Source organism: Psammomys obesus, unplaced genomic scaffold, assembly GCF_907164565.1.
Source record: "Psammomys obesus unplaced genomic scaffold, mPsaObe1.curated_primary_1811, whole genome shotgun sequence".
NCBI classification, from domain to species: Eukaryota; Metazoa; Chordata; class Mammalia; order Rodentia; family Muridae; genus Psammomys; species Psammomys obesus.
This window is the reverse complement of record NW_026596244.1, coordinates 15,225,171-15,242,132: the sequence shown is the minus strand read 5'-3', so window position 1 is coordinate 15,242,132 and position 16,962 is coordinate 15,225,171. Positions and strand designations below refer to the sequence as shown.

General features: G+C 48.4%; 1 protein-coding gene across 2 annotated transcripts; it reads right to left on the bottom strand.

The window, feature by feature from the left end:
- Positions 1–2,108: 2,108 nt before the first annotated feature.
- Hdgf (heparin binding growth factor) lies at positions 2,109–12,108 on the bottom strand. 2 transcript variants are annotated; one of them, XM_055596634.1, is made up of 6 exons: positions 11,985–12,108; positions 5,017–5,093; positions 4,734–4,872; positions 3,965–4,150; positions 3,497–3,711; positions 2,109–3,303 (listed from the first exon to the last, which is right to left on the bottom strand). In XM_055596634.1, the coding sequence occupies exons 2-6, from the start codon at positions 5,082–5,084 to the stop codon at positions 3,297–3,299; spliced, it is 615 nt and encodes a 204-aa protein (XP_055452609.1). In that variant the 5' UTR covers positions 5,085–5,093; positions 11,985–12,108; the 3' UTR covers positions 2,109–3,296. The 2 variants fall into 2 exon arrangements, with proteins under 2 accessions (XP_055452609.1, XP_055452608.1); XM_055596633.1 differs by lacking the exon at positions 11,985–12,108 and adding an exon at positions 11,514–11,912.
- Positions 12,109–16,962: the final 4,854 nt, after the last annotated feature.

Here is a 16,962-nt window from a genome sequence, read left to right as displayed (position 1 = left end):
AGAGCTAACCGGTCTGATTTTAATGTCAGGAACTTCATTAGTGGGCAAACTAATCAGTGACTAGAAGACCAGAAGAAATGACCTTTGTTCTTAGGATGTGTAGAACTAGGAAAGGATATCTGAGACCTTCAGCACCAAATGTTTGTCACTGACCCCAAACCTCCACCTGTGAAAGTGCCTGCAATTCTTTGATCATTCTAAGGCTGAGCCTTAGGGAGGGCAGGCCCCCGCCTGGCCTATCCCTAGAGTCCCATGAAGACAGAATAAGAGTTCTCCATCTTCTCAACTGCTTTTGTTTTCTGATAGTGGCTCATGTAGCCCAAACTCACCTTATATTTGCTAGATAGCTCTGCCCTCACTTGCCAGGTGCCAAGGGTTCACCATCCAGTTTTATGTGCTGCTCCAGACTGAACCCATCCCTCAGGCTTACTACATGCCCAGTAAGCACTCTTATCCTAAGTTAGAATTCTTGCATAAATGTCTTGTCTGTTTAATTTTTACCTATTTTTCAATTTTATCTTTGAGACAAGGTGTACACCATCATGCCTGGTTAAGCACTGTTCTTTGGGTTTATAAGCTGACATGTTAGCCACCTACCTAGCATTAAATGGTAACCTATCCTCTCTACCTCTGACTTACTCTTGAAGGTCCAAGACTTTTCTAGAACCAGACCAAAAACTTACTTCTTCCCAGCACTTTTGGAGATAAAGGCAAAAGGATTGTGAATTTGTGACCAATAGGGAGACCCTAGTTCAAAAACAACAAAAAGCCAACAACCAGAGATAGCCATGCAGAACTGAAATTCTCAGCACTTGGGAGGGCCAGTTTAACACTGTCCTCAGCTTTAGTTAGTGTGTCCTAGACAGCATGAGACCCTTAAGACAAAAAGCCATGTACTTTTCATTTACAGAATCTCTTCACCCTCCACTTCTTTGTAGCTACTGGGGATTGTCTCTGATAATATATTGTCTCGTGTATAGGCTGGTCTAGGGCTTGCTGCATACCTGCACGTAACTTTAAGATTTGTGAGCCACTGTGCAGGTTCTGGCAACCAAACCCAGGTCCTCTGCAAGAACAAGTGTTCTTAACTGTTGAGCCAACTCTCCAACTACCACATAGTGTAGGTTTGTTAACTCTGTTTACTTACTGGGATTAGGGATTTAACACAGCAGAAGGCCCTCGTTTCAGTCCTCAGCTCTGACAAGAAAAATCTGCATAAGTGTAGATACCTGTGTCACCACACACCCATGGAGGTTAGAAGGTATCTTCCAGGAATCAGTTCTTACCTTCCACACTGTCAAGGCAGGCAACTCAGGACCCAGCGAGTCTCCTGTCCACATTCCAACTAGCTAGTAGTACACCCAGCTTTTTTTGGTCTCTGGCATAGAACTCAGGTAATCTGCCTTGTGTAGCAAGCATAAATTTCTGATCCTCTCCCTTCCATTTCTCCTGTTGGGGATTACAGGCACGCATCCACCACACCTGCTTTCATCCTGTGCTGGGGGACCAAATACAGGACTTCTGATTTGTGCACCCTAGGCAGTCACTCTACCAACTGAGGTAAATTTGTGTATTTATTTATGCATGTATCCCTAGCACCTTAAACCCTATTCCTTATGCAATCTTGTGTGTGTATGCATGGCTGGGGTGGGGGTGTGGTCTTCAGACACGGTCTTTTTGTATAGCCCAAGCTGGCACTGAACTTATTATCCCTCTGCCTTTCCACTGCTGAAAATACACCACACCTGGCTCAAATATATGGAGTAATTGCTGCTCTTGCAGGACTTGGGTTTGGTTGCCAGAACCCTCATAGTGATTCATAACCACCCTTAAGTCCAAATCCAGAGGACCCAATGGCCTCTTCTGACCTCCTCAAGTACAAGGCTTGCATGTGTTACACTTATATAAATGTGGGCAAAACATTCATAAACTAAAAGGTAGCTTTTTAAAAAGTATAAAAATGTTTTAGAGCCATCAGATGCAAGGGTGTGAGTTTTATAGGCCTGGTGTGGGAATGGAAGCTGAGACCCCCCCCCCCCCAATCTAGAGGTTACTTGTCCCTTTCTCTCTCTTTAGTTAACCCAGACACTTCAAAGAATTAGTCAGAATCAGGATAGTAATCAACGGCTTTATTTTCCTAGAACTCAAATTGTCTATGGTTCTCAGAGCTACACTTCCAAAGCTACAGTCAGCAATTTTTCTTCAGAGCCCAAAGGAGGGACGGGAGTAAAAGATAAGAGAAGGAAGAGGGGCATAAGAAACCACTAAAAGAGGCTGGGAGAGGACACTTTTCCCTGTATTCTCAGTGGGCTACAAACTGGATGTGTGGCAACACCAGAGGACCAACTCTGGAAGAACATCAAAGGCCCAGCTCCAAAGACAAAGCCACCAACCCGAACAGGTGAGTCTCCTGGTGCAGCTCAGAAATGGGTCAGCAGTGGGAGCAGAATGGGGAGCACAAAGGGGTGGGATTAACAGGTTTGCTTTTTTTTTTTCCTTTTTGTAATTTTCTTTTATTAAAAACATTTCCTAAAAAATGTGTCTTCTCCTTTATGTCTGGGTGAAATATCTGACTATGGGCTGGCCTTGGGAATTGTAGGAAGTGGGAAGAAGGCAGCAGGGTCTCCTCATGTTACCATCTCTGAACTGAGATCTAAAGAGACTTTTTACTCAATGCAAATGATGAGTCAATCCTTCAGATCTCAGCTCTTTCCAGGTCCTTGGCCCTAACAACTTGGAAAACCCAAAGTCTTGATGTTAAAACTACAATTCCTTAAAACCTGGGGTCAGGAAAAAAAGTGTTCTCAAAATCACCAAGGATTTATGGGTGGGAGCATCTCTCTCCCACAGTGTCCCCTTTCTTGAATATAGGCAGATGGGAAAACAGGTGTGGGTGCGGGAGATAGGAGCTCAGGAGATGCCACCCAGAAACCCACACTCAAGTTTATAATCACTTCCACTCCTGCCCCAACCCAGCCCAAAGGTCTACAATGCCTGCAGGAGTGCAGAGGTGTCAAGAGTTTCATGGAAACAGCAGCCCAGACCCCAACAGAAACCCTAGGAAACAAATCTAAGGAGATACAACGGCCTCATCTCATCCCGGAGCACATGGCCCCGTCACAGGGTATACGGAGGGACCTGGAAGTGAGGGCCAAGAAAATGAGCAAAAGTGAGCAAAGGAGCAGAGTGGGTTGGGTGGAAAAAGGGTTCCCAGTTTGCAGGCCATGGCCAGTTTCCCCAGTAGCACCCAGACAGCAGCAGGAACGGGGCAGGGGCTCCTCTTGAAACATTGGTGGCTACAGGCTGCAGGGGAGGGTTGGAGGGGAGAAGGGTTAATGGTGTGGTCTTGGTCTGGCCTTACCCCAGCCAGTGCAGGTCTCTAGGGAGAGCCCACCCAGCCTCCAAAAGGCTGACCACTGCAGGCCATTTTCTTCCTTCTCCTCTTCTCCATAAGTGGCTAGGCCCTCCCAGCCCGCTGCCAAGGTAGCTCACTCACCTTTCATGATCTCTGACACCCTGGGCTTCAGCCTCTTCCTTGGCAGCCTCTTCCTCCTCCTCTTCCTCTGGAGGAGGTCCCCCGCCAGAGTCTGGCTCAGAGGGGGTGCTGTTCTTCTCCACTTCTACAGGTAGGGGCCTCTCGCCCTCCAAGGCAGCCACCTCCTTGTCCTCCTCTTCATGGTCTCCTGACTCCTTGGGACGTTTAGGGGAGTCCTAGGCAAATTATCAGAGGACATGAACTGAGGCTAAAGGCAGAGAAAGTCAGGAGCTAATCTCCCTGTGCCTCCATTCCTCTTCAGGATCTCTTTCCTGGGTGATAACACTATCCATTCTTCTACCCTCTATGAAGGGTAGAAGGCCTTCTGTGCTCCACTCTCAGTTGGATTCCCAGAGACCAGGAGGTAGATTTACACCTCAGACCCAAGGTTGCAAGATGGAGCCCACAAAAAAAGCTACAGGCAGGTACCTCCAGCATGTCCCCTGCTCTCCTCTTCAGCACTCCCTTTTCATTCTTCTCCTTGGTTGGCTCATCAATGACCAGTTTCCCTTCTTCATCACTGCTGCCCTCTGTGTTGCCTTTCTTATCACCATCACCCTCATGGGCTTCAGGCTCCAACTCAGGCTCTTCCACACAGCTCTTTTTCTGGGAGGACTGTGGTGGAGAAAGCAGAGGTTGAGTGGCACCAGAGACTAGGCCCTCCCCAACCACCCCCTTGGACACTCACTCCTTATTTTGCCCGCCTCTCCCCCACCCCCACCCAGTTGCCCAGTCTCACAAGTGATTTGAGACCCACCTCTGTTGGATTAGCCCAGGGGTTAACCCACAGGCCGGGCAGGCAGGGCTCTGTGCAGGAGGGGGGAGGGCTGGAGCAGGAGGCAAAACCTCGGGTCAACTTCTCCCAAAGGGATCTGGGACCCGTTCCCCACAACCCCCACTCCCCCTGCCCTCCCGCCTTGTCCTGCCCGGCTCACAAGAACCTCCTCTTAGAAGGCTGTGTCCTCTTACTAATGATGGCCTAACAAAGGCCTGCCCCACTTACCGCCTCCATCCAGTTCTTGCTCTCAAAGCCACTAACAACAGCCCCTAACTATAAGTCACCCCAACCCTCCAGTCCCATCTCTTTCATCCCAAAGGTCCTGATATTCTCAAGACTAAGCATTGCCTCTGGGCAAGGTTCCTGGAGCCCACAACACACCTGCTTTCCAGAGGTTTGAGGGAGCAACTAATTGCTCACCTGGTAGCCAGAGGCCTTGACTGTAGGGTTGTTCTCGATCTCCCACAGCCCCTCGCTGAACCCTTTTCTCTTGTTGGGCTTGCCAAACTTCTCCTTGGATTCCTCGTAAGGGAAGAGGTCTTTGGGGCCCAGGAATGCCCTGGTGAGAGATGGGAGGCTGTGCTCTCAAGCCCCAAGCTGCCCCCAAACTGAACAGCCAGAGACGAACAAAGACCATCACCCCCCTTTTGCACACCAGTGTTCCCATGGTGTCCCATCTGCGCCCCACCAGCCCCTCACTCACGTCTCATGGGTCCCAAAAAAAAAGACTTGGTATTTGTTGGCTGTTGATTTCACTGCAGCCTCAGGCATCTCATCAATCTGGGACAAGAAAGGGAGAGCAAATGTGAGCTGGAGTCCAGAGGTCTTCAATCTGGGGCAAGGTGAACACCTATACATTTGCATAAAGCCAAACAGAGCAGTCTTAGTAGTACAATTTGTCCAAATTAAATTACATAGGAAAGCCCAACAAACCTAGGACTCTTCCCCTACCCTTTATCAGAAAACATCTGATCAGTGCCCAGTCCTGGACAAAGTGTCATATTTCTGTCACTCCCAAGATCAATGCTGTCACTTCTTTATTTTTTGAGACAGTGCCTTGCTATGCAACCCAGGCTGGCCTCCAACTCAAGATCCTTCTGCCTCAGCCTCCTAATGACAGCCCTGTGCCAACCCATCTCCAATTATGAAAGGTCAATTAAAGCACCTCAACACTTTCAATGCCTTATGACAGGGGCCCCTTTTCTCAATGACAAAGTCTGAATTTATTGCTTGCTTGCTTGCTTGCTATTTTGAGACAGGGTTTCTCTGTGCAGCCCTGGCTGTTCTGGAACTTGCTCTGTAATCCAGGCTGCCCTCAAACTCTGCCTCCCAAGTGCTAGGATCAAAGGTGTGAGACAGCATCCCAGGCTAAGTCTGAATTTCTGCTTTGCTACACTTAGGGACTGGCCTTGGAGCTTAGTGTTGTTCTCTCCTCAGTTTCCCATATGTAAAATGAAGAACCACAGTACTTACCATGGGTCTGTGAGTGTTGGCATGCAGTCTGTCCACTATATTGTGAACAAACATTCCCAGGACACCCTCATTCTGTTCTGGCCACACTATCCTTCTTGTCAGCCCATCATGTTTACTAACTTCTTTCTGACCAACCTCAACCCCACCATCATGGCCCCCAGAATAAACCCTCCTAAAATCTCTCCGTAACAGTTCCATTTAGGCCAGGCACGGTGGCACAGGTCTGTAATCCCAGCACTCGGGAGGCAGAGGCAGGTGGATCTCTGTGAGTTCAAGGCTAGCCTGGTCTACAAAGTGATTCCAGGACAGCCAAGGCTACACAGAAAAACCCTGTCTCAAAAACAAACAAACAAAAAAAAAGTTTCATCTTTTTCCCCCCACTGAAACAGGGTTTCTTTGTGTAGCCCTGGTTGTCCTGGAGCTAGCTTTTTCAACAAGGCTGGCCTTGAACTCACAGAGCTCCATCTGCTGCTGCCACCTCCCGAGTGCTGGGATTAAAGGCATGTGCTGACCACTGCTCAACTACATGTCCAATTCTAATTAAATATGTCTTATTACTTGGTTGATGTATGTGGACTACCTGTACGTAAGTGTATGAGAGAGAGATGGGGTCTCACCATATATCTGGTAGAGAAAGGGGGAGGGTATCTCACCACAAAGGTCAGGCTGGTGCAACTGATGACTCTGCTGTCTAAGGCAATACCCACCATATCTGGCTCAGGTCTGCTTTCATCTCCAGCACACAGTAGGTATGCAGTACTTGCTCAATGAGCTAAGCTTGTGGTACAGGTCTGAAATCTTAACAGGGAATGTGGTGCATGCCTTTAACCTCAGCACTTGGGAGGCAGATCTCTGTGAGCTCAAGGCCAGTCTAGTACACACGGAGTTCCAGGACAGCCAAAGCTACATAGCAAGGCCCTGTCTCAAACAAAGAAACAATGATCCCACCAAAATAAATAAATAAGAAATCCTAAGCAATGTGAAGGCTGAGGCAGAAGGGTCAGAAGTTTAAAGTCAGCCTGGTTAACTTAGCAAGATTTCACAGAAAAAAGAATGTCGAACCTATGGACCTTTATAAAAGACTGCTCTGACTGAAGTGGCAAGGAGACCCAAACACACTTCATATTTAAGTCCTGGTTCTAGTACTAGCTCCAAAACACTGATGTGAACACTTTGAAAGGCACTAAAGTCAGTCAAATCTTGAGGAGAACGAGCCCAGAAGACATGTCTTTCCCAAAATAACATGGTACATTATACTAAGGACCAGACTTCTGGCCTAATTTCTCTCTCAAAAAAAAAAACAAAAACAAAAACAAAAAACCCACAAAACAAAACCATTTGCTATGTATATGGACATTTCCCCTGCATTATTTCTGTGTACCTCATGAGTGCCAGAAGATGGTGTAAGATCCCCTGGGACTTGAGTTACAAATGGTTGTGAGCTGTCTTGTGGGTACTGGGAATAGAACCCCAGGACCTCTACAAGGGCAGCTGGTACTCTTAACCACTGAAACATCTTTTCAATCTAGGGCCTAATTTCTTGAGGCTATCCCTTGCCCCATGACCCAGGAGTAATTCTGCAGTAAAGTTAGCAAGTACTGAGGTTTAAGGTCAAGTTTGAAATCAAGAGAGAACGGCTGACCAACCTATCTCAGATTAAATCCTGGAAGCCCAGGACAAGCCAAGCCGTTGGGGCAGAAACTACAACTCCCAGCAATCCTTGCAACAAGTCCCAGATGCCCGCCCTCCTCCCAGAGGCCAGGTGGCCATGTTGACTGGGGCTGCAGATCTAAGAGACAGGCCAAGGCAGTGATTAGAGACAGAGTATGCAACTGGTAGCACTGAGGAGACAGGGAGGCTGAATGAACAGAACTGAGTGGGCATGACTTGGAAGGGCACCCTGCCCTAGACTTGGAAGTCTTTGGGTTTCTGGGACCCTCCCCCTTCCCCGTGGCCTCTGGGGACTTCGGTCCAGCCTCTCCCCTCCCCCTAGGAAGACACAACTCAAACTAGGCCCAGCCCAACAATCAGGAGATGCTGGGGTGTGGGAACCTGGTGGAAAGGCACGCAGTTCCCCCACAAACGTGTTCCCAATCACTATGACAACTTAACCCCGCCCCCGGGGACACTCAGCAACCAGGAATGTGACCACTCCTCCCCCTAGGCCTGTAGGATCGGGAGGAGGGGACGCTAAACACCGCACCCCACCCCCAGGCCAGTAGTCTAACGCGCAGGTCCTGGGCTGTATTTGAAACCAAGCTAGGACTGGAAGGCAGGGGGGAGGGGGCCTGCTCTTAAGGGTAGGGACAGGGAGGAGCTGGACAGAATGGATACCTGCCTCCAGTTATCTGCTAGCCTCTTCTCAGAGGGCCTCTAGGACTGAAGGGATCCCTGGAGATAAGCAAAGGACCACGGTAGAAAAGGCTCTCTCACAGGCCTCTGGGGTGGAAGGCCTGACACCTATGTGCCACGAATGGGGGAGGAATGCTCACACCGAAGCCAAGGCATTACTGTGCTTTCAACCTAGTAATACACGTGTAATGAAAGGGGAGAGGAGACACCAAACGAAAGAGGGGGCGGGAAAGGGTTAGGAGGCTTGAGGCTCTCTCCAAGAACACAAACTTCAACTAGACACCCCAGCTTCCCACGGAAAGCAACCAATAGGCAGAATCGTGTGGCAGGGGTCCCCGGAGGCCTCTAGCTGCCCAGTGCAAGCAAAAAGACTGGAAGTAACGAGACACACCTACTCCGTGAGCCCTGCCAATTTCCAACTATAGGAAGGTTGGGTGTGAAGAAGTGAGAAATGGGCTTCTTCCGTAAGAGGCTCTTTCCGCCCAACTACCCCAACCCTTCTTAACTTACATAGGTGCAGCAGGTAGGTTAAGGATGGGAATGCTTTCTGCTCAACATTTCCAGCCCCTCCCCCACAAAACAAGAGAAATCACTTCTATGACAGCACCCCCACCCCTCAAGCTACAATGGAACTCTTTCCTGGCACTTGGTTGTGAAGGCCAGTTCTTCCATGATGAGGCCTTCCAGGTGGTGCCTTTCTCTCTATCCACACGGTGACTAAACTCAATGGGTCAAAGTAAAGTGGATCAGGGTGGAGTCAGATGTGCTGGGGACCCTACCACACTTCCACCTCTAGCCAACTGGAGGGAGAAACTTTTTAATCATTCCAGCCCACTCCTCGGCTTTTGCTTGCTTCCATCAGACAGGCTCCAAGCACGAGAAACCCTATCCTGTCCAGGCTGCTAGAAGCCTTTGAAACCATTTGCAGTGTTCAGAGCAGGAGAAGCAGGGAGGACTGAGCAACAGGCCCATATAGCCAAAGCAGGTCCAAGACCAGGCATTTAGGAACGCTGAGGAAAGTTAAGAACATACTAGCTGACCACCACACCCACGGCCAGGCTGACTTGAGCTAGGGTAACCAGAATGTCCAGCACAGCAGGCAACGCAGACTTAGGCTGGGAAGTGTGGCAAGCCCAAAGTCAGAAAAGAGGCAAGGGGGCAGAGGGAGAAAAGGAAAAAGGCACCCAAGGGGTGGTGGATTCCCTCAGGGCTTGGGCTGTTCACTGTTAATTGCCTGAAGATCCTCCAGTAAGCTAGGCAGGAAAAGGGAAGGAAAGCTGGGGGTCATAATACATTCTTCCAGCCAGGTCCTGCTACCATGTGGCCCCTATGACTTCAATTTCAAACTCTGGGCCCTTTGAGTCTTTTCCCAGTCACCCATATTCCCCAGCAGCAGCAAGGTGCAAGTAGTGGCCTGTATCATGGCTGAGGATTCTGGTTACACCCTGGAGCAGACAGCCAGCTATCAGGATTCAGACTTCCTCCTTCCTCCAATTTAGGAAGAATTTAGGTTCTACAGAATTGGAGATGGGGAAGGCAAAAACTTAAAATTTTGTCCTTTTGGGAGTCAAAAGGGACAAGGGACAAGTCTTAGGGAGGTGATGGCCTAGGGTGTACCCTACCCTTAAGTGTGACAACTGAACCAAGGCAAACATTGGGGTGTCCCTCTTTGAGACCCATTCAAAACTGTACCTCAAAAGTCCAGGTCTCAATAGAGGAAGAAATTGCCTCTCTGTTCTATCCTTGTGTCTGCACATTCATAATGTAAAGAAGTAGATGGTATTCCTACTCCAAGAACTGTCTTCTATCCAAAGGCCACCAGAAATCAGAGGTGCTTTCTCATAGGGGCCCAGATCTCAGGAATTAAGACATACTGGAAGGTCCCTAACCCACATTCCATAACTACTTGCTGGCGCATAGCTGGCCTCTGAACTTTGTCTCACACCCCAGCAGGAAGAAGCAGTAGAGACCTGGGTTCAGGTCTTGCCCTGCCCACCAGTGCCTTGGCATCTGGGCCAAGAAGCCAGTGGATCAGAAGGTGCAGGGTAAAGTACACGAGTGTTTACATGACAAACACACTGCCTAGCTCCAATCAGGCCCTAGAGGCCCTTCTAAGGCTCTGGAAAGACAGTCTGACTTCTCTTTGCACATCACTCCCAGGCCAGAGGCCAGGCCTTATTTGACCCATTTGAAAGTTTCATCGAGCAAGGAGCTCAGGCAAATGGGATTGGATATACTCCTTTGGGAGGGAGGTGAGTGAGTATGGAGGGCCACTTAAGTTTTCTAAAGGATCAAGTTGGCCTGACACCCTGAATAGGAACCAAGAGAGCATGGAGGCTCAGAGCAATACTAAAACAGTCAGCCATACTGAAAAAAGCCACAAGGCAATCCTGATCGGGACCCCTCCCTCCAGGCCTTTCTGCCCTAGGATTTCACTTGACACACAAGTCCCACACCCTAAGGGGCTGAGTCATGCCCTCACCCATTACCAAGAGGCCCCTCTACACTCACTTTGAAAAGTTGCCAGAAGCACCCCCCAACACACACATTTAACCTTTTCCTTGGGGGTAAGGCGATAACCATTGCAGGCTTTCGGCCCCACCCTCCCACCTAGCCAGGTGCTGGAATGGGGAAGGCCTTCGGTTGGCGGGTTGAAACAACCACATGGCTGACACGGGCCTCTCCGGCTGGAGACTCACTGATGGGACGCGGAGGCGACTCGGGATCCCCTCAACCCCCCCGCCTCACTAAGGTAGCCTGTACTGGAGTTCCCAAACACACGGGGCCTTGCTGCCTGCAGTTCCAAATCTGAGCTGGCGACATATGGAGGGATGTTTTTGTAGAGTTGAGGGCTAGCCGGTTGTGGCAGAGTTATCCGGCCAGGCAGACCACTCCTTAAGTCGCCCCCAACCACTCAACGACCCTCCCAACTTGAGGCAGCCTAAAAAATGCTCAAAGAAAGTTTGTTAGCTGCCGACTCTACATCCACCTAACCCTCTGTGGACTGGGACCCTTCGCAACCGTTTGTCCAGTCAGGGGACTCTGAACTGGAAGCAACTATCAAGAGACTCGGGGCTCGAACGGGGCTCCCCGAAGAGGGTGGGAATCGCCACAGAAGAAGGGAGACACCACCGGGCCGCTCCCCAACCGTGCGCCCGCAGCCTCGGCCGGTATGAGGGTTGAGGGCGGACCGAACACGCGGCGCCGCCTGCCAGGTGCCCGGCCCCGTCGTCTCTGTTATGTAAACGGTGGTGGGCTCCCGCCAGGGCGAGCAGGCCCGGCAGCCCCGTTTTTCCGCCCGCTCTGCGCTAGGCGACCCTGCCCTCCCAAGCGTTATGCAACCGCACCAGGGCCCGCGACGGCCGCGCTGCTCACCCGGGCCGGCCAGTGTGGGTAGCCCTTCATCTTCGCGAACACCAGGTCCCCGCACTTGTACTCTTTCTGCCGGTTGGATCGCGACATGGCGGGGCCGCGGGCGCCCCGGGCTCCGCGCCGAGCCGGGAAGCGCGAGCCCAAGTTTGCGCGTGCGGCGGTTGCGGCGCCGCTGCGCTCCGGCCCTCGCGCGGCCCCCGCCTCGATGGTGGCCCCCGGCGCGAGCTCGGGAGCAGCCACGGCGTCTGCGCCCGCGCGCCGCTCGGACGGGGCGGGCGCGGTGGGCAACGCTTGGCTCAGGGCGCGCTCGTGCGGTTGTTTGTGTTTGAAATTCAATTGCTCCCTCCTCAGCGCGAGGCTGCTTCCTCCACCCCGCGCGGCCCACTCCTCCCCTCGCGCTCGCGCTCCCGCCCGGGGCGGTTCGATTAGCGCAGCCGCTCGACGCCTACTGCCTGCCCCAGCCCAGCGCCCAACCTGGAAGCCGCCAGGCGGAGCGGAGCGGCACAGGCCTGAAGAGCCGAAAGCCGAGCGCGCCGAGCGGGCTTTGTGTGAGGGCGGGCGGTGGGTGCTAGCCCGCGAGGAACGGGCGCCTGCTGGACAAGCTGCACGTGCTCCTTCCCTGGCTCCGCGGGGTGCTTCCAGCCACGACCAAGCGGGGCCTAAGGTGGTGTTTGTTGCGCATTGTCCCCCCTATCACGTGAACACCCAACCCACGTTTCTGCTCCGTGCTTCTGGCTTCTAGCCAGTTGGACGGCCAAGGCGGGAGGCGGCAGACCGCAGAGCGGTGTGGGGTTCTTCCTGGGCTCCACGTGCTTCTGTTGGCCGGGGTGCAGTAAATGCTAGTAATCTATGCGGCTGCCTAGTGAAAGCTCTGAACTTCCACCAGCTAACCTCACTACAATTAGGAGGTCCTAAAGGGTGAAATACCACTAAATCCAATTTGGAGATTTATTGTCCTTATAATCTGAGAGGACTTTACTAAAGTGGTGTCTTGGAGAATGAGTGCGGCTATGTCAAATTCTGGAAGACATTTGGCCTAGGTTATATGCCAAAACTTGCTCTCAGATCTCAAACCAAACAAGATGTTTTTTGTAACTACATCTCTGCTTGTGGCTTGTGGATTTTTTATTTTTATTTTTATTTTTTTGACACAGTCTTACTACGTAAGTCCTGGCTAGCCTGGAACTCACAGAGGTCCACTCATACTCTCCTTTTAAAGAAATTTAAAATTTCTATTTATGCCACATGTGCCAAGAAGGTGTCAGAGCGCCTGAAGCTGGAGCTGCAGGCACGGGACCTGAACTTGGGTCTCCTGGAGAACAAGTGTTCTTAAACACTGAGCCACCTCTTCAGCCCTTACCACAAGTTCTTAAAGAGTTTCATTAAGTCCAGTGTCAATTGGTTTTTCTTCGTGTCCTAAAAGTATGAAGTTTTACATGTTCTTAAACTTCTCAAATCATGCACATTCCAATTTAGTTAAAACAGAGTCTTGCCCTTTTCTCCACTTTGTGGAAAGGTGTCAGTAAGACTTCTAAATTCTTGATAGGGTTGAAAATGGAGCTCAGTGGTAGAGTAGAAAAGAGACCTTGGGTTTGATCCTTGGTCTCTCTCCTCTCTCTCTCTCTCTCTCTCTCTCTCTCTCTCTCTCTCTGTGTGTGTGTGTGTGTGAAAGAGACACACACACAATTAAAAAATTCTGGCATCAGCCCCCTTGGCCTCTTCCCTCAACGGCCCATTGCAGACAACAAGCCACAAGCAGGGTTCCTTTTGTTGCTGTAACCTTCCCACTTTAGGTTGCAATTTAATATCCAAGTTCTTACATCAATTCTCCCAGCTGCCCTAACCCAAGAACCTCGGTCTCAGTTACAAGCGCAGAAGACTGGACCCTTAGGGAGTCCAGTCCTTTTGTACTTTGAGACTGACTGGGGGTTTTCTTCAAGATCAGATTTTAGCTTGTCAGATTTGGGGGTGTAGGCATTTCTGACAAGCTGTAAGACAGAGCCGCACCTGCAAACTGCCACAGTTGGAACAGAAAGGGCCTAAGACAGGTTGCCTGGCCCTTTGGCTTCTCTAGCCTGCAGTTAAGGACTCATCTATAAATAAGCAGATCTGTGACAAAGACCATCACAGGTATGAAAAAAAGTCCTCACATACTAATTTTAACTGTATAGTGAGTGTCTTGTTCACAGTCTCCTTAAAGTGTCAGCAAGTCCCAAGTCTGTTATCACTAATAAGGAAAATGAACATTTATCTAAGTAACAAAACTTCAATGATTATTTGGTTTGGTTTGCTGTTTGCAGATGGGGTTTCTCTGTGTAGCCCTAGCTGTCCTGGAACTTGCTCTATAAAGCACACGGGCCTTGAACTCAGAGATCCACCTACTTCTGCCTCCCAAGTGCTGGAATTAAAGATGTGCACCACCACCAGGCATTTCATTGATTTTTTTAAATATATATTTTCAGTATAAAAGCAAAAGAGGGCTGGTGATGTAGTTCAGTTGGTAGAGTATTTGCCTAGCATGCTTTATTCCCTGGGTTTTATCCTCAACACCTCATAAACCTGGAATGGTGTAAAACATCCATGAAGCCAAAGGATTAGAAGTTCCAGGCCATCCTCAAAAACATAGCATGTTTGAGACCGTCCTGAGATGCATAAGACCTCGACTTAAAAAAGAAAAAGTGTTGAAAAAAAAAAAATGGCATAGCCATCATGAGCCTGTTTTGCTCTTGCAGAGGATTGGAGTTCACTTCTAGCACCCATGCTCTCTTCTGGTTTCTTCAGGCACTGCAAGTACATTTGTATACACATTCGCACATACGCATTAAAAAAAAAAAATCCTAAAACCAGGTCTGAAGAGATAACTCAGAAGTTAAAACTACTGGCTGCTCTCCCTAGAGGACCTGGGTTCAATTCCCACCACCCACATGGAGCCTTACAATGGTCTGTAACTCCAGTTCCAAGGGATGGGACAGATAACCTCACACAAACATCCGTGCAGGCAAAACATCAACACATGTAAAATAAAAATAAATTAATTAAAAATAAATCTTAAAACAAAAACCAAAAAGTATCAGAAAAGATGGCAACATAAGCCAGGGAAATATGTGAACTTTGGGAAAATAATGCATCAATATTTGCTTCCATGGAAGAAGCTGTACTACTCAGGGTATGCATCAGCTATTTTTATATCTCTAAGATAGACCCTATAAAAGTCTAATAAGGGGCTGGAGAGATGGCTCAGCCATTAAGAGCACTGTCTGCTCTTCCGGAGGACCTGGGTTCATTTCCCAGCACCCGAATGGCAGCTCATGACCATCTATAACTCTAGTTCCAGGGGATCTGAAGCCCTCTTCTAGACTCCTGGGCTACTATACACATGTAGTTCACAGACAAAACAAAACACATTTTAAAAAAAAGTTTATTAGAGAAATATGAAATTTTCAAGTTGAAGCCAGGCTACAACTCTATGCATCCTGTAGGAAAATAGATAGGTAATTCATTTATATTAAGTGAATATGAAATGTAAATATGCAAAAGGTTGATTATTTTCCCAGAAATCTTAAAATGTGTTTTCAGGGCTGGAGAGATGGCTCAGAGGTTAAGAGCCCTGGCTGTTCTTCCAAAGGTCCTGAGTTCAATTACCAGCAACCACATGGTGGCTCACAACTACCTATAATGTTGCCCTCTTCTGGCATGAAGGTGTACATAAAGACAGAACATTGTATACGTAATAAATAATCTAAAAAAAAAAAAAAAGTATGGTGGTGTTTAAACAAAATTTAAAAAAAAATATGTTTTCAAATTAATATGTCAAATAAAAAAGAAGGCTAGTCTTTGATCTCTGCAGGACTGCACTTAGACACACCTAGGATTGTTTGCCTTTATAGAACCTTACCAGGTTCATTCAGTTGCTGTTATGATTTGAAATACTGTGTTGATAAATTGGCTTTCACTGTGGACACACATATTTAACCTACTTAAATAAGCTTCTTAGAGTCACTCAAAGCTGGGCAGTGATGCATGCCTGTAATCCCAGCATTCAGGGGGGCAACCACAGGCGGATCTCTGAGTTTGAGGCCAGCATGGTCTACAGCCAACACTACACAGAGAAACCCTGCCTCAAAATAAATAAATAAATAAATAAATAAATAAATAAATAGATAAATAAATAAATAAATAAGTGTCTAGGACATTGTGGAAATCTCTCACTCACTCACTATTTTTTATTTTGTTTTGTTTTTTGAGACATATTTTATCTGTTTTAGCCTTGGCTGTCCTGGAACTCACTCTGTAGACCAGGCTGGTCTCAAACAGAGATCTACCTGCCTCTGCCTTCTGAGTTTTGGGATTAAAGGCATACAACACCACTAGCCCAGTTTGTGTGTGGTATATATGTATGTGCTTAAGAATCATGAGGACCTGAGGTCAATTCTCAGGACCCACATTAAAATGCTAGAAATGGTGGCATGTGCTTGTGTAATCCCACAGATAGGGAGGCAGAGACAGGCAGATCCCTGGAGCTAGACCAAACTGTCCAGTTAGTCTAAGCTTTGTAAGCTCCAGGCCAGTAGAAGACCCTCCCTCAGGGGAAGTGATGGTGTTTTTGAAGATGATAACCAAGTCCCATCTGACCTCGACACGTGTGCCCACACACTGAAAAGGCACACACAGAGACACAGAATAAACAAAACAAAGAAACTAAATGCTAGGCAGGATGGTGTAGGCCTTTAATCCCAGCACTCACGAGGCAGAGACAGGCAGATCTCTGTAAGTTTGAGGCCAGCCTGGTTTACAGGACAGCCAGAGATATATAATGAGAATGTCTCAAAAATAAAAACAAAAAACCAGTGTTTATTTGTCTTCTAAATACCATTTATTGTATTGCCTATTGTATACAGTGGTGGATTAAAACATTATTGATATCCCTGACACACTAAGTCACACAAGCATAAGTACTCCATGATATGCCAGTTCAACCCTGTGCTTTGAACATACTAGATAAGCACTCTACCAACTGAGCTACAACCACAAGCAGCAGAAGGTAGATTACTGTGAGTCCCAGGCCAGCCTGGTCTACAATGTGAGTTTCAGGCCAACCAGGACTATATAATGAGAACTTTGTCTCAAAGAAGGATGAAAAGGATAGTTGGCTGCAGGAGCTATAGAAAGCATGAAGAGACTGTTCTTCAGCTCCATTCTGCTAGTCACCTGGACAAACCCTGTCCTTGCCCTGACCTCAGGGGGTCAGTTTGGAAGCTTCTGGTTTTCTCCAAATCTGATCTTTTGCCCACAGCACCTATCTATATATTTTAATACATATATTTTAAGTTCACATTAATTACTATTGCATTTATTTATTACACAAATGGAGATGAAACCCTGGGCCTTTTTATTTTTTAAATAAGAAACTAAGCTGGGCTGCAATAGGATACGCCTATAATCCCAACACTCA